The following is a 22,521-nucleotide window of genomic DNA, read 5'->3' on the forward strand; positions in this document are numbered from 1 at the left end:
GGGGCCCAAAGTCTCTAGGAACTCTCCAAAATACCATATATTACAATAATTAAATACTGAATAGGCAGTCACAAGTGCAGTTACCTTACAGGCAGTAGAGTCAAGATTTGAATGGTTCAGCAGGTGCAGTGACACCAGTGCTAAAGGTTGTCATAACTCCTCTAAACAGCAAATATTGCTATATTTTACTACTAAACAGGTAGTCACAAATGCAGTCTTGCAGGCACTAGGACCGTGAGTTGAATGTGCAGCAGGTGCAGTGGCACAGAGCCCAAATGTTATCAGAACTCCTTTAAACACATAATACTGCTATTTCATCAATTAAGTCTATTATTTCCCTCTTTCAGATTGGGCTTATATTGGGCAGCCCTTCACATCAGTGGGAGGTGCAGGGAAGCAGCAATGCAGCACCTAGATGTATCCTCGGGCGTTGCAGAGAGAAGCTCTGCGTGTGGCTTTGTCACTCAGCACAGATTGGGCTTATATTGGGCAGCCCTTCACATCAGTGGGAGGTGCAGGGAAGCAGCAATGCAGCACCTAGATGGATCCTCAGGCGTTGCAGAGAGAAGCCCTGCGTGTGGCTTTATGTCACTCAGCACAGATTGGGCTTATATTATGCAGCCCTTCACATCAGTGGGTGGTGCAGGGGAGCAAGTAGCAATGCAGCACCTAGATGTATCCTCGGGCGTTACAGAGAGAAGCCCTGCGTGTGGCTTTATGTCACTCAGCTCAGATTGGGCTTATATTATGCAGCCCTTCACATCAGTGGGTGGTGCAGGGGAGCAGCAATGCAGCACCTAGATGTATCCTCGGGCGTTGCAGAGAGAAGCCCTGCATGTGGATTTATGTCACTCTGCTCAGATTTGTCTTATATTATGCCGCCCTTCACATCAGTGGGTGGTGCAGGGAAGCAGCAATGCAGCACCTAAATGTATCCTCAGGCGTTGCAGAGAGAAGCCCTGCGTGTGGCTGTATGTCACTCAGCTCAGATTGTGCTTATATTATGCAGCCCTTCACATCAGTGGGTGGTGCAGGGAAGCAGCAATGCAGCACCTAGATGTATCCTCGGGCATTGCAGAGAGAAGCCCTGCGTGTGGCTTTATGTCACTCTGCTCAGATTGGGCTTATATTGGGCAGCCTTTCAGATCAGTGGGTGGTGCAAGGGAGGAAGCAGCAATGCAGCACCTAGATGGATCCTCAGGCGTTGCAGATAGAAGCCCTGCGTGTGGCTTTGTCACTCAGGTCAGATTGGGTTTATATTATGCAGCCCTTCACATCAGTGGGTGGTGCAGGGGAGCAGCAATGCAGCACCTAGATGTATCCTCGGGCGTTGCAGACAGAAGCCCTGCGTGTGGCTTTATGTCACTCCGCTCAGATTGGGCTTATATTATGCAGCCCTTCACATCAGTGGGTGGTGCTGGGAAGCAGCAATGCAGCACCTAGATGTATCCTCAGGCGTTGCAGAGAGAAGCCCTGCGTGTGGCTTTGTCACTCCGCTCAGATTGATCTTATATTGGGCAGCCCTTCAGATCAGTGGGTGGTGCAGGGGAGCAGCAATGCAGCACCTAGATGTATCCTCGGGCGTTGCAGAGAGAAGCCCTGCGTGTGGCTTTGTCACTCAGCTCAGATTGGGCTTATATTGCGCAGCCCTTCAGAACAGTGGGTGGTGCAGGGGAGGAAGCAGCAATGCAGCACCTAGATGTATCCTCAGGCGTTGCAGAGAGAAGCCCTGCGTGTGGCTTTGTCCCTCAGCTCAGATTGGGTTTACATTATGCAGCCCTTCACATCCGTGGATGGTGCAGGGAAGGAAGCAGTAATGCAGCACCTAGATGTATCCTCGGGTGTTGCAGAAAGAAGCCCTGTGTGTGGCTTTATGTCACTCAGCCCAGGACACCCAAGAACCCTGCTAAAGTTAAACAAGCCTCTGGCTGATCGGGATCTTACTTGTCATAGATTTATTTACATGGAGCAAAAGCCTGACAGGAATAGAGTTAGACTAGTGTATGTTTATTGATTAGTTAGGATTGGGATTTCACTATGGGATGGGGAGCAGTTGGGGTTTGGGATTGAAGCATTGGTGAGGGTAATTGCCTTTTTTAGTGAATTAGATTTCAGAGCACTTCCACATAAACTATATTTTTGTATAGTAAACCCTGTTTGTAGATCCAAATTTGTGTATTTTCCATATGTGTTTATTACTGTTTTAATTTCCTGTGTTTGTCTCGTAGAGTGGAGATGGGCCCGCCGCTTTGCAGGTAACTACAGATTGTCCTTCTTTGGTTTCCTCACTTCTTAATTCTCTTTCATTTCTCTGTGTTATGTGAGTGTTTTCAAGGAGTTGCATCTGAGAGTCTCTCGGTGCATTCATTTGATATCAATCAATTATTAACAATGTGCAGCATGTCGAAGGGTCTCTGCTGTTGGTTAGATGGACTCTTCTTTCTTGCTTAGGTATTATTCATGCTTTGGCAGTAGAGCTCATCAGAGCCCACCGCAGCTCTCCGGGAGAAAACAGACAACGAGCACTGCTGCAGGGGCCTGTAACTCTGCTGCAGGGGCCTGTAACTTTGCTGTGGTCTGTGCCATTGCTGGGTTTTCATTGCTTCTAGGATCTGCTCCACTCTTGGGATCTGCACCTCTGCTTGGATTACTCCTCTGTTGCGTCTGTATTCTGCTGCGGTCTGTGCCACTCCTGGAGTCTGCACGGCTTCTGGGGTCTGCACTGCTGTTGGAATCTGCACTGCTGGTGGGATCTACTCTACTGCTGGGATCAGTAGTGCTGCTGTGGTCTGTGCACTGCTAGGATCTTCAGCGCTTCTGGGATTTGCAGCACGGCTGGTATTGGGATCTGTAGTGCTGCTTGGGTCTGTGCCGCTTCTGGGGGCTTCACTGCTTCAAGGATCTGCACCACTGCTGGGGTCTGCAGTGCTGTTGGTATCTGTGCTGCTGCTGCACTCTGTGCGCTTCTCGCTGGAGTCTGCACCACTGCTGGTATCTGTGCTGCTTGTGGGATCTACTTGTAGTGTTGCTGTGATCTGTGCCGCTGCTGGGGTCTGCAGTACTGCTGGTATCTGTGCTGCTGCTGCAGTCTGGGCCCTTCTTGCTGGGGTCTGCAGTACTGCTGGTATCTGTGCTGCTGCTGCTGCAGTCTGTGCGCTTCTTGCTGGAGTCTGCAGTACTGCTAGTATCTGCACTGATGGTGGTATCTACTCGTAGTGCTGCTGTGGTCTGTGCGCTTCTCGCTGGAGTCTGCAGTACTGCTGGTATCTGTGCTGCTGCTGCAGTCCGTGCCCTTCTTGCTGGAGTCTGCACCACTGCTGGTATCTGTGCTGCTGGTGGGATCTACTCGTAGTGTTGCTGTTGTCTGTGCCGCTGCTGGGGTCTGCAGTACTGCTGGGGTCTGCAGTACTGCTGGTATCTGTGCTGCTGCTGCAGTCCGTGCCCTTCTCGCTGGAGTCTGCAGTACTGCTGGTATCTGTGCTGCTGCTGCAGTCTGTACCGCTGCTGGGGTCTGCAGTACTGCTGGGGTCTGCAGTGCTGCTGGTATCTGTGCTGCTGCTGCAGTCTGTGCGCTTCTCACTGGAGTCTGCAGTACTGCTGGTGTCTGTGCTGCTGCTGCAGTCTGTGCGCTTCTCACTGGAGTCTGCACCACTGCTGGTATCTGTGCTGCTGCTGCACTCTGTGCGCTTCTCGCTGGAGTCTGCACCACTGCTGGTATCTGTGCTGCTTGTGGGATCTACTTGTAGTGTTGCTGTGATCTGTGCCGCTGCTGGGGTCTGCAGTACTGCTGGTATCTGTGCTGCTGCTGCAGTCTGGGCCCTTCTTGCTGGGGTCTGCAGTACTGCTGGTATCTGTGCTGCTGCTGCTGCAGTCTGTGCGCTTCTTGCTGGAGTCTGCAGTACTGCTAGTATCTGCACTGATGGTGGTATCTACTCGTAGTGCTGCTGTGGTCTGTGCGCTTCTCGCTGGAGTCTGCAGTACTGCTGGTATCTGTGCTGCTGCTGCAGTCCGTGCCCTTCTTGCTGGAGTCTGCACCACTGCTGGTATCTGTGCTGCTGGTGGGATCTACTCGTAGTGTTGCTGTTGTCTGTGCCGCTGCTGGGGTCTGCAGTACTGCTGGGGTCTGCAGTACTGCTGGTATCTGTGCTGCTGCTGCAGTCCGTGCCCTTCTCGCTGGAGTCTGCAGTACTGCTGGTATCTGTGCTGCTGCTGCAGTCTGTACCGCTGCTGGGGTCTGCAGTACTGCTGGGGTCTGCAGTGCTGCTGGTATCTGTGCTGCTGCTGCAGTCTGTGCGCTTCTCACTGGAGTCTGCAGTACTGCTGGTGTCTGTGCTGCTGCTGCAGTCTGTGCGCTTCTCACTGGAGTCTGCAGTACTGCTGGTGTCTGTGCTGCTGCTGCAGTCTGTGCGCTTCTCACTGGAGTCTGCACCACTGCTGGTATCTGTGCTGCTGCTGCAGTCTGTGCGCTTCTCACTGGAGTCTGCAGTACTGCTGGTATCTGTGCTCCTGCTGCAGTCTGTGCGCTTCTTGCTGGAGTCTGCACTGCTCCTGATGCAAATCCCTTTCTACGAAAGTTAGTAGAGGTGGATTAGCGTCCATCAACCCCCCCCCCCCTCATGGGACACATCCTTAATGTAAAGTAGTGCATAGCACTACGTTGTGTTACTTTCAGGCCACCATCCAACGCTATTCAGGATTTGCACTGGAAGGTAAGACCCAAAACAGCACTTTGCACCAGGTGTGCATCCCTGTTTTAAGGCAAACCGGGTGGGGACGGGTTAGTAAATCTGCCTGTAAATTCGGGATTTAAAATGTAACACAATAAGTGGAGGTGTTCTATTTATTAAATTGTATTACTACTCAAAGAAACCCTTTTAGACAACCGTAAAATAACAATACACTGAGAGAAATAACAGTAAGGTCCTAAACTTGTGCCTTTCAATTTGTAAGCAGCTCACTGTGCTATAGTAGAAGGATTGTAACTCCACCTAACAAAAGGATCTCTGTGACAAGAGCAATAACCCAAAGAGTTATCGATATAAAATAGTAATCTGTGGTCTGCATGTTGCACGTTGAGCTTTGCAGCAGGAACATTATCCCTACATGCTACCTTATCACAAGTCAAAAGTAGGACTAGACAAACGGCCTCCATCAAGTGCATTAACCAACAGGACGTTGTAATTATCCTCTGAAAAAATGCCATGCACAGAAAGATCTCCGCAGCTACTCTTATCTCGCTGCTGCCTGTCATACAAAAAGCGCCCACTTGAGGTTGGTGTGTGGTGTGGCGGCACCTGTTGCACTGCCCTGAAGCCGACACTGCCTGCTGGGGTCTACAGCGCTGCTGAACTTTGCACCAAGGCTGGGGTCAGCACCAGTGCTGAGCTCTTTACTGCTGCTGGGGTCTGCAGCATTGCTGGCATCTGAGGTGCTGCTGGCATCTGTAGTGCTGCTGGGATCTGTAGTGCTGCTGGGATCTGTAGTGCTGCTGGTATCTGTAGTGCTGCTGGGATCTGTAGCACTTCTGGGTTCTGTAGCATTGCTGCCATCTGTAGTGCTGCTGGGATCTGTAGTGCTGCTGGGATCTGTAGTGCTGCTGGGATCTGTACTGTTGCTGGGTTCTGTAGCACTTCTGGGTTCCGTAGAATTGCTGGCATCTGAGGTGCTGCTGGCATCTGAGGTGCTGCTGGGATCTGTAGTGCTGCTGGGATCTGTACTGATGTTGGGGTCTGTAGCACTTCTGGCATCTGAGGTGCTGCTGGGATCTGTAGTGCTGCTGGGATCTGTACTGCTGCTGGTATCTGTAGTGCTGCTGGGTTCTGTAGCATTGCTGCCATCTGAGGTGCTGCTGGGATGTGTAGTGCTGCTGGGATCTGTACTGCTGCTGGGGTCTATAGCACTTCTGGGTTCTGTAGCATTGCTGGCATCTGAGGTGCTGCTGGGATCTGTAGTGCTGCTGGGATCTGTACTGATACTGGGATCTTTAGCACTTCTGGCATCTGGGGTGCTGCTGGGATCTGTAGTGCTCCTGGGATCTGTACTGATGCTGGAGTCTGTAGCATTGCTGGCATCTGAGGTGCTGCTGGGATCTGTAGTGCTGCTGGGATCTTTTACACTGCTCGGGGCCTACAGCGTTTGTGGGGTTTGGAGCACTACCTGTCTGTCTACCTACCTATCTGTCTATGTATCTTTCAGTCTATCTACGTATACATCTAGCTATCCGCCCTTCTATCTTTGCAACCATATCTGTCTGTCTACCTACCAATCTATTCAGGCAACTCTCCATATGTCTGCTTCCCTCTCTCTTGAGCTCTCTTTCTATGCAACGGACTATTTGTCTGTCTTGTCTCTATCTTTCTCTGCCTGCCAGTCTATCTAACAACTCTCTCTCTCTACCTTTGCAAGCCTCTCGATTCTTTCTATCTATTCATCCCTCTTTATAAAATTGTAATGAAGATTTACAAAAAACATTACAAAAAAGCACAAGGAAAGTCAAGAGTCTGACAGGCACCTTCTGACCATTTTTGTAGCTGTAGTGCTAGCCAAGACATTTTGTTTCTACCAAACTGTCTATAACATAGCTCAGTCAAATTCAAAATACTTGTGATGCCTTTCATCTTTTATCATACACATTGCCTCTTCTTAGACCTCCGTGAAATGTGTGCAGAGACCCTATTCCTGCAGCATTACAGTTTTTACTCAGTGAGTTTAGAGATAAAAGCGCTTGTATGACACATTTGTCCCACACAGATTACAGGGTAAAGCTGCAACACAGCACACAAACATCTGCATTACATCTGCACAGGCTGGAGGTGATGTGGAGTTAGAAATGTGTGAAATTGTGTACTGTGCGAGTGTATGTCAAGCCTCATTTTTGTTGATGTCCGTTAGTGGCTTTTACCTCCTGATTTAGCACTGGGCAGTAATATCGAGCCCTTGAGATTCTTACCGTTTCTATTTATCCTATGTTATGTTTTTTCTATTTTTTGGTGTTTCCTTCCATTTGAGACATTGCACAGCAGGTGCATTAACCCACTGAACTAGGTCTAGTCTTTACCAAGCTCACACTGGTGAAACACATTTCATGCCATAGTCTTTAGCAAGAATCAGGGAGTGGAGTTTACACTTTTATTATACTAAAAATAAAAACAAAACCTTAGTATGAATTGCAATCTACATGCCCCTGCTACCAGCCCTGGCTCCTGTGCATTGACAGTCATTGAGCAGTGGTGCTGGTCAGCATAGGCCCGGCTCGGCATCAGCTCTGCCCCTGCTACCAGCCCTGGCTCCTGTGCATTGACAGTCATGGAGCAGTGGTGCTGTTCAGCATAGGCCGGGCTCGGCATCAGCTCTGCCCCTGCTACCAGCCCTGGCTCCTGTGCATTGACAGTCATTGAGCTGCCCGTAGAGCAATTCGAATGGGCTGAACCCCAGGGATTTTTGGGGAACCTCCCGGTATGCGAACAGGAGGCAAAGGAGGAGAACGTCCCACCTGCGACGGAGGGGCTCTTCGAGGCCCATGATCATCCCCTTCAGGGTCCAGTTAAACCGTTCCACTAGACCATTGCCTTGGGGATGGTACGGGGTGGTAAATTTGTACGATACCTCGCATTGCTGCCATAAGGACTTCATGTACTTCGCGATAAAGTTAGTTCCGCGATCACTCATGACCTCGCGAGGGAACCCCACGCGGGAGAATATCCCCATCAAGGCCCGTCCCACCACGGGGGCAGTCACGGTTAGGAGGGGAATGGCCTCGGGGTAGCGGGTGGCATGGTCCACCAGTACGAGGATGAACCGGTGGCCTTGGGCGGTCCTTGGGTCCAGAGGTCCCACGATGTCTATCCCCGCCCGCTCGAAGGCGGTACTAACGACGGGGAAGGGTTGTAGTGGCGCCTTGCGCTTTCCGCCACTTTTTCCGCTGGCCTGGCACGTGGGACATGACTTACAGTGGGCTTCGACATTAGCTCGCATCTTGGGCCAATAGAAGTGGGTGACTAAGCGATGATAGGTTTTGTCTTGACCCAAGTGTCCCGCCAGGGGTACATCGTGGGCTAGACCCAGGAGGAAGTCTCGGAAGCGCAGGGGTACCACCAGCGACTGGGTTCAGGGTTTGGGCCTCACCTCCCTCGAGGGGAGGCAATCGGGCTGACATGGAGCGCGTGGTGGCGCACACCCATTCGGGTAGGCCCATCATTCCTAGGTGGGCCCTTCGTTCCACCTGTCCCCACAGGGAGCTCTCTAGGTCGTTGCCCAGGAGGCAGTCTACGGGCTGGGAGGTTCGGACGGCCACTCTCAATTTACCGGTTACTCCCCCCCCCATTCGAAGGGGACCAGGGCCATCCTGCAGAGGCTCTCGGAATTGTCCGAGGATATAACCGGACAGAAGATGTCGGGAAGTATCTGGTCTTCGGCTACCAGGTGGCAGTGGACCGCGGTGACACTCGCCCCGGTGTCGCGGAGGGCCTCGACTCGGTGCACGTTGACCGTCACCTGCTGTCGGTATTTCTTGGTGTTGGCGGGTAAGGCAGTTCCGGGAACCATTTCTCGGTCTCCTAGGGAGACCAGGGCCATGGCTGCAGGCTCCCACTCCTCAGTGTCCTCTATCTCCTCCCCTAGGGCCACGGTGGCCATCTGTTGGGCTGGGGGAGCGGTCGCTGCGGCCCGTTGGTACCTGGGACATTGGGGGTCACTGGCGTAGTGACCAGTCTGTTGGCATCGGTAACATGTGATCTTGTCTCGGGGTCCCTGCCTCCCCGGGGGTCCCGCGCTGGCTGGAGGTGGTGCTGGAAAGTGTGGGGGTTGGTTTCTGGGGGGACTATGCTGGGGGCCTGCCTGGAATTCCCGCTGTCTTCCCTGGTTCCCCCCACCCCTCTGGCGGGGAGGTCCCTGACTGTGGCGGCCGTAGTCTCCCACGGGGCCCCGGGGGGCCCGGGTGTTCACCCAGCGGTCAGCTTCAACAGCCAGTTTCCGCGGATCTGTCAGCTTGCTGTCGAGGAGGTGCTGGCGTAACTCTACAAAGCAATTTGTGGACAAGTGTTCCCATGTGATCAGGTCGAACAGCTCCTCAAAGGTGGAGACCTTGCTGCCCTTGATCCACCCATCTAAGGCCCGGCTGTAAAAGTTCACGTACTCCTCCCACGTAGCACCGGGTATCTTTTTGCAGTCTCGGAACCTTTGCCGGTACATCTCGGGGGTGAGTCCATATCTCGCTAACAGGGCCTCTTTCATGTGGCTGTAAGAATTTAGCACAGTGGAGGGCAGGTCCAGCAGGGTGTCTCTCCCCTCGCTCAGGAACCGGCCCCACAAGCCAGCCCCCCAATCCTTCTGTGGGACTCGATGGGAGGTCATGGCGACCTCGTAGGCCTTGAACCATTGCTGGATGTCGTCGATCTTGTAATATTCTTTCACCACATCCTTTGGGATGTGGACCTTTGGTTCCACCGGGGAAGAGGTCCTTTGATTACCCAGGGGTCTGGATTCCTCCTTCCTGGCCTTGAGCTCGATCTCTTTTAGGCTGCGCTCATGTTCCAGTTGAAGTTTTTTTTCTTCGTGCTCTCGCTGGCGTTTCTTCTCTTCAAGTTCCCCTTGTAGGCGTAATTGTTCTACAGCTAACTTTTTCTCGGCCAATTTTAGCTCTCCCTCTATCTTTAGCTTGGCCAGTTCTAGTTTGTGGCTGCGGCTCCTTTCCCGGTCTGCTAGTTCTTCTGGGGATAGGCCACGCTCTGGGGCGTTGCTCCTTACCGGGGTGCTTCGGAGCTCGTTCGGCGGCTCCATCCGTCGACCGCCTCCTTCAGTTTGGGGAAGGGAATCTCCGGACTCTACTGCGGCCTTCAATGCTTTCTGGAAATCTTCTTTGGTGCTTAATCCGGTAGTAGCGATTCCAAGGTCTTTGCAAAACTGTTTTAATTCTCGGTGCGTATACTCTTCCAACCGGTCCTCTCGGAACGTAGAACTCGCGTTGGTTCCTGTGGTACTCATGGCGGTTCCTTCTTCCATCTTTGTTCGGTAGTGCGTCAGCCGTTTACTGTACGATCTCTAGGTGTCGGCTCGGATCCCGTCGCCTGCCACCAAATGTTGGAAGGGGCGATCTCCGGGGGGGTTACAGAACACGTTCCTGACCACCCCGTGACCCACCTCTCCCAGAACCAGGCCGAGCACCGGCGGGGAGGCCCTTCCAGGAAGGGGTCTCGTACTTTAGGATCGCACTCGCTGAGCTGGCACTACTTGACAAAGGGACACCACACAGTAGGTTTCAATAAACGGAGATCTTTATCTAAGATTCTTTGGATCTTTATGATCCGCAAGGTAGTCTTTGGTCAATTACGAGAGGGTAACTGTTCCTGAGGAATTATGGTTGTGTTTGTTCTCTCAAAGTGGTGTGGGGAATTTCTCCTTTTGTATATAGTGCCCTCACACACCCTTTCGGGTGTCTTGCTTCATCATAGGGCGTTGCTCCTCGTGGGGGTGGCGCTGCAGTCCCCCACGGGCCCCGCAAGAGGGCTCTTTGGCGGAGATCTTTTGATTGGAGACGCCGCAGTTGTGCATGGGTGTGTGTGGGCCTAATGGAAAACAAGTGGGTGGTGCGGTTTAAAAATTGCTGGGTAGAGTTTCAGACCTTTATTCACTGCCCTACCTGGCAAATGATTAAAAATGGTTATCCTGGAGCTACTCTTAATGAAAAAAATATTAAAAGAGGGCAGATCCTGGAAAGTAACTGCTGCTCTCAGGAATGTGAGTGGGGAGCCTACTGGTGAATGGTCAACATGTTTCGCGCTTACGAATGGGTCCTTAAGGGATCCCAGATGCGCTTCGTCAGGACCTAAAAAAATAATTAAATAGTGAGTGAAAGTGTTTGTGAGTGAAATAGAATGACAGGTTTCAGTGAGGTGTGATACTGTAGACCTGTTGAACCTCAATAGTAAGGTTAATCCAGCGTCTTTGCGCTGAGAGGTTTACCTGTCTTTTCTGGAAACCTCAACCCAACCTAGATTGGTAGGGAAAAAAAGGGGGGGGAGAGACAAACACAGGGACAGCAGAGACAAATAACATCAAGGTAAGTACTGGTACATTTATCTCACGAATGTCAAACAAGCGACATAAGATAATAACACTGCACGCCATGCTTCTAAAGTAAACATAACATGCGTATCAGACGGTCGTGATGACTATGATCCCAAAATATCTTGAATCCGTTTCTGTGCAGTGAGAATATCATTGCATCCGTGTGTATTCACTTGGCCAGCTATTCGTGTGAGGCAGTGAAACTTGCCCCGTGGGAACTGTAGCTAGCTATATCGTGGCTGTTTAACGATAACGAGCAATATCTGTACCGTGGTGTGTTCGTGTGTATCAATAACACAACTAACGTTATCCGTGAAACTAAGGTGAGGATCAAGGATCGGCGACTAGATTAGTCATTAAGGCCTACCCTAAAGTTGTAGGGATAAGGGCCCCATCAGCGTAGTGGAGTTGGCACTAAGGAGAAACTGAAGGACGGGGAGACAGAGAGAGGTTTTTTGAGAATCGGGAAATAAATCAGACTCTAAAGTTGTGCGGCTCGGCTCACCTCTTTCGTAGGGAAATACTCACTCGTGCTCCTTCGCCCGGGACGTGGTAACCTACCCCCTCTCCATCTATCGCTGGAACGGATAGTCAAGGAGCGAACAATTACCGCTTATATCCGATCTTTCCGCTGCACTATTCTGATTGGGGACGTGTCGGTGGGCGCAGACAGATGACGTCACTACGTTGCGTGACTTGGTTACTACGGTAACAAGTAGGACGTTGTTACAGACGCGGTAGCGTCTTTCCGCTGCACTACTCTGATTGGGGACGTGTTGGTGGGCGCAGACCGAAGACGTCACTACATTGCGTGACTTGGTTACTACGGTAACAAGTAGGACGTTGTTACAGACGCGGTAGCGTCTGGAAAACGATCGCCAGTCTAGTTGTTTCATGAGTAATTGTCATGATAATTCTGGCAATAGATAAAAGTATGTATGATGTAATAAAAGGGATCGTTGTACAGAATGCAGTTTATGTTTGTTAAGGTGTGCCCTGCATGAAGGAGGCGTAGCTTCATTTTTCGGGGATCTGTTGCCAATATGTCATGTTTAGGTCACCCCCCGCATTGATGAGGAAGTTGTTCGTATGTATAATGTTGTGTCAATAAAGTTACTTGAATGTAAAAACCATTGATCGTAACTAATGGGGATGTGGCGGTTTTTTTATTATGGGAAAATTCGTGACAGTAGCATCCCCTGAGTAGATTAAAGTTCTTAAAACCGATCTGGTTTTCCATTCACTAAAGATTGGTGCAAATATACCACACGTAATGTTGGATGAATGGGGGGTCTGTTTCTATGCCTGTAATCAGACTGGTACAGAGTGGCTACTGTTTTCGCTGATAAACATATCGAAGCTATTCTGATAGTATTGTTGAGGCAGAGCAAAATAACAATAGTCTGATCACGTAGTAAGGGTGGATATGTGGCTATTATGTCAGCTCCACCCATGGAATTTCGTCGTTCAGACCTATTGTATCGCTTTTCAGTCTATGGACCCATCTTTGTTCTTGTCTGAACAGGGACTGTTTAGTCCAATGTGGATTGGAATCGATGACGGTCCATCTCAAACTGTTAGCGGCGTGCCCTTCCTCTGAAAAGTGTGTCAAAAGTTTAGTATTGGTTTTACCTCGTCTGATGGTGCTCTTATGTTCCCCTATGCGGACCTTAACTGCTCTAGTAGTCATTCCTACATATCTCTTGTTGCATGGGCATATAATGGTATAGACACAATTGGTAGTGTTGCAGTTGGTGTGTCTTAGTTGGCGCCACGGTGTGTTGAGGCCCAGGTCGATTTCTTTGGAAACCGTGGTCTCTGCACAGCTCGAGCAGGAGCCGCAAGGGTAGTGGCCTACTACAGGTGGTAGAGACCAAAGTGTCGTTTGTTGTGTGGTTGGGGGTTTGGGCCTGGTGTGTACTAGGTGGTCTTTCAGATTCATTGTGCGTTTAAAAGCGAACAGGGGTGGTGGTCCTGGTTCAAATGAACCGGAATTTAGTATGGACCAATGTTTTCTGATTGCTCTTTGCACATTATTCGAGTTCGGGGTGAATGTAGTGACACAGGTCATTGTGTCTAGTACTGGTTTGGCTTTGGTTTCGAGCAGTGCAGCCCTAGTGCTGTTCTTTGCCCTCTTGTGTGCCTGACGAATGATGCCCTTCGGATAGTGCCGTTTCTCCAGATTGTCTCTGAGGAGATCTGACTGTGTTTCAAATTCTTTTATGGTGTCACAGTTTCTTCGGAGGCGTAGAAATTGGCCAACCGGTAGGTTGTTTCTAAGTGCTCTGGGGTGGTGACTATCATAGATAAGGAGATTATTCCTATCCGTGGGTTTTTTATAATTGGTGGTATGTAGACACCCATTGTCCAAGGAAATGAGAAGGTCCAGAAATGGAATGGATTGACGTGACCTGGTGCTGGTAAATTTCAAGTACGGATTCAGGGTGTTAACCCAGTTGCAGAATTCCGTACATTGGTCTTCAGTACCTTGCCAGAATACGATTACATCGTCTATATAACGACGCCATAGCAGAATGTGCTCTTTATATGGGTTGTTGTCTCCCAAAATGTGTCCCTCTTCAAAATGAGCCATGTAAAGGCAGGCCAGACTCGGCGCGAATGTGCTTCCCATGCTCGTGCCTTGTATCTGATGGTAGAGGTGGTTTTTAAAGGCAAAGAAGTTTTCTTTGAGAGCCAGGGAAGCACAGTCGCAAATGAAGGAGATCGGTGTCATGTAGGGCCATGGTGTGATTTTCCGGAGAGTGTCTTCTAGGACTTCCAATGTGGCATCCTGCGGGATATTCGTATACAGGGCTTCAACGTCCATGGTCACCAGAAAGTCTATACGGTTGGCGTCGGGGAATTGATCAATGAGATTTAGGACTTCTGTGGTGTCTCTCAGGTAAGTGGGCGTCTGGCTCACCAAAGGGCGTAGGTAAAAATCACAAAATTTGCTCAGTGGCTCCAACACAGAGTTAATGCCAGAGACAATCGGTCTGCCGGGAGGGGGGGTGACCCCTTTGTGGATCTTGGGGAGAGTGTAAAAGTATGGGGTCCGTGGTTCATCTGTCGTTAGGAAGTTGGCTTCTTGTTGTGAAATCCAGCCTTCAATGGACGCCTCGTTGACCATACTCTTAATCCTCGTGGACAGACGTTGGGTGGGGTCTTCTGTAATCACTTCATAGTAGGTAGTGTTGTTCAGTTGTCGAGTGCATTCTCTGTCATAAGAATCTTGATCCTGGATGACGATGGCACCTCCCTTGTCTGCTGGTTTCAGTATTATCTCCCGATCATCTGTAATGGTACGTAGGATGTGTCTCTCCTCCTTTGACAAATTGTCGTATGGTTGCCTCCTGTCAAGAGTCCCTATGTCTTTCAAGACCGCTTGTTCGTAAGTAAGGACCTCGTGGGGTGTCATAGCCACGGTCGGAGTGAATTTTGACGGTTTTTTCAGACCCGTCTCCGTAGGAGGATTATCAGGTTTCCCTTGGAAGAAAGCCTTAAGTCTAACTTTGCGGAAGAACTGGTGAAGTTCTTGATGTAACTTGAAAGAGTCCTCTTTCGGTGTGGGAACAAATCCTAAACCCTTTTCAAGTAGCATGGTCTCTTCTTCTGTAAGTGGTCTGGAAGACAGGTTCACCACTAGGGTCTCTGGCCTCTCGCTTGGCTCCGTAGTGTCATCGGTTCCTGATCTTGCCACTGTACCTTCTTGTAGTTTCCTCTTCTTCTGCCTCTTCCTTTGCCCCTCCCTCTGTTGTGAAAAGGTGGGTTCTGGAATTGCTGGAATTGTGTAGGCAGAAGATGATGAGTTGGAGGTACGTGCCACATGGGTGGAGGGCCCATCCATTGTCCCGGATAGTTCGGTTGTTGGAACGATGGGTGTGTGAAAAGGGGTGGTGGTGGAGGGTTCTGAAATAAGGGGGGGCGTCCTTGTTGATGAGCCCCTCTGGTGTACTGTGTGTACCGCTGTCCCTCATAACTAGAATCACTGCCAAATGACCCTGTCCTACTAGACCGGGTGCTGCTTCCTTCATCCGAGGACGTGTCATGATTCTGAAAAACATAATCTTCCTTTGTGTAAGGGTATACCTTTTCTTTATTGAACCGTTTTAGATCTTTTTGAAGTTTTGTGATTTTTTGTTGAGTCAGGAAGTCTTTATGTTCGTTCATTTCCTCGTTGATTTCCGCGAGTCTTGACTTGTACGAAGAAATAGAGATGCCTGTTTTTAAACCATTTTCTGCTATAGTGATCTGGATGAGGAGCTCATCTGAGAGACGTTTAGCCGTGTTGATTATTAGCACGAGCCAATCTCGTGTACATTTCCATGCTATTTGTGACCATTCCGTCCGGAATGTCAGGTCTTCTAAAAAAATTCTAGGGGGTAAGGTGACTAGGAGGCCGTTAGGTGCAACGTTTGCTCTCAGATATTCCGTCATCATTAATCCATGTAGGGCTGTCTTGATCTGTAGTTTCCTAAGTGCCTGTAGAGATTTCCAGTCGTCTGCTTTGCTGCCTGTAGCAGCGCTGCCATCCTCTCCTAGTAGTGAGGGTGCCCGAAGTATCTCAGCTATTGTGTCATCATCAAAGCTGAGGCCAACGGTGTCCATAGTGAGTGTAAGTGCTCAGGACAGAACAATGGGCTGTCTAGAGTTTAGGAAAAGAGGAAATGAAGATAGATAGGTCCCGCGGCTGGCTGCCGTACGTTAATTATATCACAAAAGAGGGGGGACCGGGAGCGTAGTTAGAAAATAGGTCCAGTACCCGTGCTCCCTCAGAATAACTAGTATATTACGAGAGGGTAACTGTTCCTGAGGAATTATGGTTGTGTTTGTTCTCTCAAAGTGGTGTGGGGAATTTCTCCTTTTGTATATAGTGCCCTCACACACCCTTTCGGGTGTCTTGCTTCATCATAGGGCGTTGCTCCTCGTGGGGGTGGCGCTGCAGTCCCCCACGGGCCCCGCAAGAGGGCTCTTTGGCGGAGATCTTTTGATTGGAGACGCCGCAGTTGTGCATGGGTGTGTGTGGGCCTAATGGAAAACAAGTGGGTGGTGCGGTTTAAAAATTGCTGGGTAGAGTTTCAGACCTTTATTCACTGCCCTACCTGGCAAATGATTAAAAATGGTTATCCTGGAGCTACTCTTAATGAAAAAAATATTAAAAGAGGGCAGATCCTGGAAAGTAACTGCTGCTCTCAGGAATGTGAGTGGGGAGCCTACTGGTGAATGGTCAACATGTTTCGCGCTTACGAATGGGTCCTTAAGGGATCCCAGATGCGCTTCGTCAGGACCTAAAAAAATAATTAAATAGTGAGTGAAAGTGTTTGTGAGTGAAATAGAATGACAGGTTTCAGTGAGGTGTGATACTGTAGACCTGTTGAACCTCAATAGTAAGGTTAATCCAGCGTCTTTGCGCTGAGAGGTTTACCTGTCTTTTCTGGAAACCTCAACCCAACCTAGATTGGTAGGGAAAAAAAGGGGGGGGAGAGACAAACACAGGGACAGCAGAGACAAATAACATCAAGGTAAGTACTGGTACATTTATCTCACGAATGTCAAACAAGCGACATAAGATAATAACACTGCACGCCATGCTTCTAAAGTAAACATAACATGCGTATCAGACGGTCGTGATGACTATGATCCCAAAATATCTTGAATCCGTTTCTGTGCAGTGAGAATATCATTGCATCCGTGTGTATTCACTTGGCCAGCTATTCGTGTGAGGCAGTGAAACTTGCCCCGTGGGAACTGTAGCTAGCTATATCGTGGCTGTTTAACGATAACGAGCAATATCTGTACCGTGGTGTGTTCGTGTGTATCAATAACACAACTAACGTTATCCGTGAAACTAAGGTGAGGATCAAGGATCGGCGACTAGATTAGTCATTAAGGCCTACCCTAAAGTTGTAGGGATAAGGGCCCCATCAGCGTAGTGGAGTTGGCACTAAGGAGAAACTGAAGGACGGGGAGACAGAGAGAGGTTTTTTGAGAATCGGGAAATAAATCAGACTCTAAAGTTGTGCGGCTCGGCTCACCTCTTTCGTAGGGAAATACTCACTCGTGCTCCTTCGCCCGGGACGTGGTAACCTACCCCCTCTCCATCTATCGCTGGAACGGATAGTCAAGGAGCGAACAATTACCGCTTATATCCGATCTTTCCGCTGCACTATTCTGATTGGGGACGTGTCGGTGGGCGCAGACAGATGACGTCACTACGTTGCGTGACTTGGTTACTACGGTAACAAGTAGGACGTTGTTACAGACGCGGTAGCGTCTTTCCGCTGCACTACTCTGATTGGGGACGTGTTGGTGGGCGCAGACCGAAGACGTCACTACATTGCGTGACTTGGTTACTACGGTAACAAGTAGGACGTTGTTACAGACGCGGTAGCGTCTGGAAAACGATCGCCAGTCTAGTTGTTTCATGAGTAATTGTCATGATAATTCTGGCAATAGATAAAAGTATGTATGATGTAATAAAAGGGATCGTTGTACAGAATGCAGTTTATGTTTGTTAAGGTGTGCCCTGCATGAAGGAGGCGTAGCTTCATTTTTCGGGGATCTGTTGCCAATATGTCATGTTTAGGTCACCCCCCGCATTGATGAGGAAGTTGTTCGTATGTATAATGTTGTGTCAATAAAGTTACTTGAATGTAAAAACCATTGATCGTAACTAATGGGGATGTGGCGGTTTTTTTATTATGGGAAAATTCGTGACAGTAGCATCCCCTGAGTAGATTAAAGTTCTTAAAACCGATCTGGTTTTCCATTCACTAAAGATTGGTGCAAATATACCACACGTAATGTTGGATGAATGGGGGGTCTGTTTCTATGCCTGTAATCAGACTGGTACAGAGTGGCTACTGTTTTCGCTGATAAACATATCGAAGCTATTCTGATAGTATTGTTGAGGCAGAGCAAAATAACAATAGTCTGATCACGTAGTAAGGGTGGATATGTGGCTATTATGTCAGCTCCACCCATGGAATTTCGTCGTTCAGACCTATTGTATCGCTTTTCAGTCTATGGACCCATCTTTGTTCTTGTCTGAACAGGGACTGTTTAGTCCAATGTGGATTGGAATCGATGACGGTCCATCTCAAACTGTTAGCGGCGTGCCCTTCCTCTGAAAAGTGTGTCAAAAGTTTAGTATTGGTTTTACCTCGTCTGATGGTGCTCTTATGTTCCCCTATGCGGACCTTAACTGCTCTAGTAGTCATTCCTACATATCTCTTGTTGCATGGGCATATAATGGTATAGACACAATTGGTAGTGTTGCAGTTGGTGTGTCTTAGTTGGCGCCACGGTGTGTTGAGGCCCAGGTCGATTTCTTTGGAAACCGTGGTCTCTGCACAGCTCGAGCAGGAGCCGCAAGGGTAGTGGCCTACTACAGGTAGTTTTGGTCTCTACCACCTGTAGTAGGCCACTACCCTTGCGGCTCCTGCTCGAGCTGTGCAGAGACCACGGTTTCCAAAGAAATCGACCTGGGCCTCAACACACCGTGGCGCCAACTAAGACACACCAACTGCAACACTACCAATTGTGTCTATACCATTATATGCCCATGCAACAAGAGATATGTAGGAATGACTACTAGAGCAGTTAAGGTCCGCATAGGGGAACATAAGAGCACCATCAGACGAGGTAAAACCAATACTAAACTTTTGACACACTTTTCAGAGGAAGGGCACGCCGCTAACAGTTTGAGATGGACCGTCATCGATTCCAATCCACATTGGACTAAACAGTCCCTGTTCAGACAAGAACAAAGATGGGTCCATAGACTGAAAAGCGATACAATAGGTCTGAACGACGAAATTCCATGGGTGGAGCTGACATAATAGCCACATATCCACCCTTACTACGTGATCAGACTATTGTTATTTTGCTCTGCCTCAACAATACTATCAGAATAGCTTCGATATGTTTATCAGCGAAAACAGTAGCCACTCTGTACCAGTCTGATTACAGGCATAGAAACAGACCCCCCATTCATCCAACATTACGTGTGGTATATTTGCACCAATCTTTAGTGAATGGAAAACCAGATCGGTTTTAAGAACTTTAATCTACTCAGGGGATGCTACTGTCACGAATTTTCCCATAATAAAAAAACCGCCACATCCCCATTAGTTACGATCAATGGTTTTTACATTCAAGTAACTTTATTGACACAACATTATACATACGAACAACTTCCTCATCAATGCGGGGGGTGACCTAAACATGACATATTGGCAACAGATCCCCGAAAAATGAAGCTACGCCTCCTTCATGCAGGGCACACCTTAACAAACATAAACTGCATTCTGTACAACGATCCCTTTTATTACATCATACATACTTTTATCTATTGCCAGAATTATCATGACAATTACTCATGAAACAACTAGACTGGCGATCGTTTTCCAGACGCTACCGCGTCTGTAACAACGTCCTACTTGTTACCGTAGTAACCAAGTCACGCAATGTAGTGACGTCTTCGGTCTGCGCCCACCAACACGTCCCCAATCAGAGTAGTGCAGCGGAAAGACGCTACCGCGTCTGTAACAACGTCCTACTTGTTACCGTAGTAACCAAGTCACGCAACGTAGTGACGTCATCTGTCTGCGCCCACCGACACGTCCCCAATCAGAATAGTGCAGCGGAAAGATCGGATATAAGCGGTAATTGTTCGCTCCTTGACTATCCGTTCCAGCGATAGATGGAGAGGGGGTAGGTTACCACGTCCCGGGCGAAGGAGCACGAGTGAGTATTTCCCTACGAAAGAGGTGAGCCGAGCCGCACAACTTTAGAGTCTGATTTATTTCCCGATTCTCAAAAAACCTCTCTCTGTCTCCCCGTCCTTCAGTTTCTCCTTAGTGCCAACTCCACTACGCTGATGGGGCCCTTATCCCTACAACTTTAGGGTAGGCCTTAATGACTAATCTAGTCGCCGATCCTTGATCCTCACCTTAGTTTCACGGATAACGTTAGTTGTGTTATTGATACACACGAACACACCACGGTACAGATATTGCTCGTTATCGTTAAACAGCCACGATATAGCTAGCTACAGTTCCCACGGGGCAAGTTTCACTGCCTCACACGAATAGCTGGCCAAGTGAATACACACGGATGCAATGATATTCTCACTGCACAGAAACGGATTCAAGATATTTTGGGATCATAGTCATCACGACCGTCTGATACGCATGTTATGTTTACTTTAGAAGCATGGCGTGCAGTGTTATTATCTTATGTCGCTTGTTTGACATTCGTGAGATAAATGTACCAGTACTTACCTTGATGTTATTTGTCTCTGCTGTCCCTGTGTTTGTCTCTCCCCCCCCTTTTTTTCCCTACCAATCTAGGTTGGGTTGAGGTTTCCAGAAAAGACAGGTAAACCTCTCAGCGCAAAGACGCTGGATTAACCTTACTATTGAGGTTCAACAGGTCTACAGTATCACACCTCACTGAAACCTGTCATTCTATTTCACTCACAAACACTTTCACTCACTATTTAATTATTTTTTTAGGTCCTGACGAAGCGCATCTGGGATCCCTTAAGGACCCATTCGTAAGCGCGAAACATGTTGACCATTCACCAGTAGGCTCCCCACTCACATTCCTGAGAGCAGCAGTTACTTTCCAGGATCTGCCCTCTTTTAATATTTTTTTCATTAAGAGTAGCTCCAGGATAACCATTTTTAATCATTTGCCAGGTAGGGCAGTGAATAAAGGTCTGAAACTCTACCCAGCAATTTTTAAACCGCACCACCCACTTGTTTTCCATTAGGCCCACACACACCCATGCACAACTGCGGCGTCTCCAATCAAAAGATCTCCGCCAAAGAGCCCTCTTGCGGGGCCCGTGGGGGACTGCAGCGCCACCCCCACGAGGAGCAACGCCCTATGATGAAGCAAGACACCCGAAAGGGTGTGTGAGGGCACTATATACAAAAGGAGAAATTCCCCACACCACTTTGAGAGAACAAACACAACCATAATTCCTCAGGAACAGTTACCCTCTCGTAATATACTAGTTATTCTGAGGGAGCACGGGTACTGGACCTATTTTCTAACTACGCTCCCGGTCCCCCCTCTTTTGTGATATAATTAACGTACGGCAGCCAGCCGCGGGACCTATCTATCTTCATTTCCTCTTTTCCTAAACTCTAGACAGCCCATTGTTCTGTCCTGAGCACTTACACTCACTATGGACACCGTTGGCCTCAGCTTTGATGATGACACAATAGCTGAGATACTTCGGGCACCCTCACTACTAGGAGAGGATGGCAGCGCTGCTACAGGCAGCAAAGCAGACGACTGGAAATCTCTACAGGCACTTAGGAAACTACAGATCAAGACAGCCCTACATGGATTAATGATGACGGAATATCTGAGAGCAAACGTTGCACCTAACGGCCTCCTAGTCACCTTACCCCCTAGAATTTTTTTAGAAGACCTGACATTCCGGACGGAATGGTCACAAATAGCATGGAAATGTACACGAGATTGGCTCGTGCTAATAATCAACACGGCTAAACGTCTCTCAGATGAGCTCCTCATCCAGATCACTATAGCAGAAAATGGTTTAAAAACAGGCATCTCTATTTCTTCGTACAAGTCAAGACTCGCGGAAATCAACGAGGAAATGAACGAACATAAAGACTTCCTGACTCAACAAAAAATCACAAAACTTCAAAAAGATCTAAAACGGTTCAATAAAGAAAAGGTATACCCTTACACAAAGGAAGATTATGTTTTTCAGAATCATGACACGTCCTCGGATGAAGGAAGCAGCACCCGGTCTAGTAGGACAGGGTCATTTGGCAGTGATTCTAGTTATGAGGGACAGCGGTACACACAGTACACCAGAGGGGCTCATCAACAAGGACGCCCCCCCTTATTTCAGAACCCTCCACCACCACCCCTTTTCACACACCCATCGTTCCAACAACCGAACTATCCGGGACAATGGATGGGCCCTCCACCCATGTGGCACGTACCTCCAACTCATCATCTTCTGCCTACACAATTCCAGCAATTCCAGAACCCACCTTTTCACAACAGAGGGAGGGGCAAAGGAAGAGGCAGAAGAAGAGGAAACTACAAGAAGGTACAGTGGCAAGATCAGGAACCGATGACACTACGGAGCCAAGCGAGAGGCCAGAGACCCTAGTGGTGAACCTGTCTTCCAGACCACTTACAGAAGAAGAGACCATGCTACTTGAAAAGGGTTTAGGATTTGTTCCCACACCGAAAGAGGACTCTTTCAAGTTACATCAAGAACTTCACCAGTTCTTCCGCAAAGTTAGACTTAAGGCTTTCTTCCAAGGGAAACCTGATAATCCTCCTACGGAGACGGGTCTGAAAAAACCGTCAAAATTCACTCCGACCGTGGCTATGACACCCCACGAGGTCCTTACTTACGAACAAGCGGTCTTGAAAGACATAGGGACTCTTGACAGGAGG

At 48.9% G+C, this 22,521-nt stretch overlaps 1 protein-coding gene across 3 annotated transcripts in view; it reads left to right on the plus strand.

The window, feature by feature from the left end:
* The window catches only part of LOC146869446 (E3 ubiquitin-protein ligase TRIM39-like), a 183,271-nt gene that overhangs the window by 73,622 nt on the left and 87,128 nt on the right, over positions 1-22,521 (plus strand). For all 3 annotated transcript variants that reach the window (XM_085599846.1, XM_085599843.1, XM_085599845.1), the window contains one exon: positions 2,229-2,255. In XM_085599846.1, coding sequence (XP_085455972.1) covers positions 2,229-2,255 — 27 coding nt within the window. The remainder of the gene's footprint in view (positions 1-2,228; positions 2,256-22,521) is intronic.

Source organism: Triturus cristatus, chromosome 1_1 (genome assembly GCF_964204655.1).
Source record: "Triturus cristatus chromosome 1_1, aTriCri1.1, whole genome shotgun sequence".
Lineage (NCBI taxonomy): Eukaryota > Metazoa > Chordata > Amphibia > Caudata > Salamandridae > Triturus > Triturus cristatus.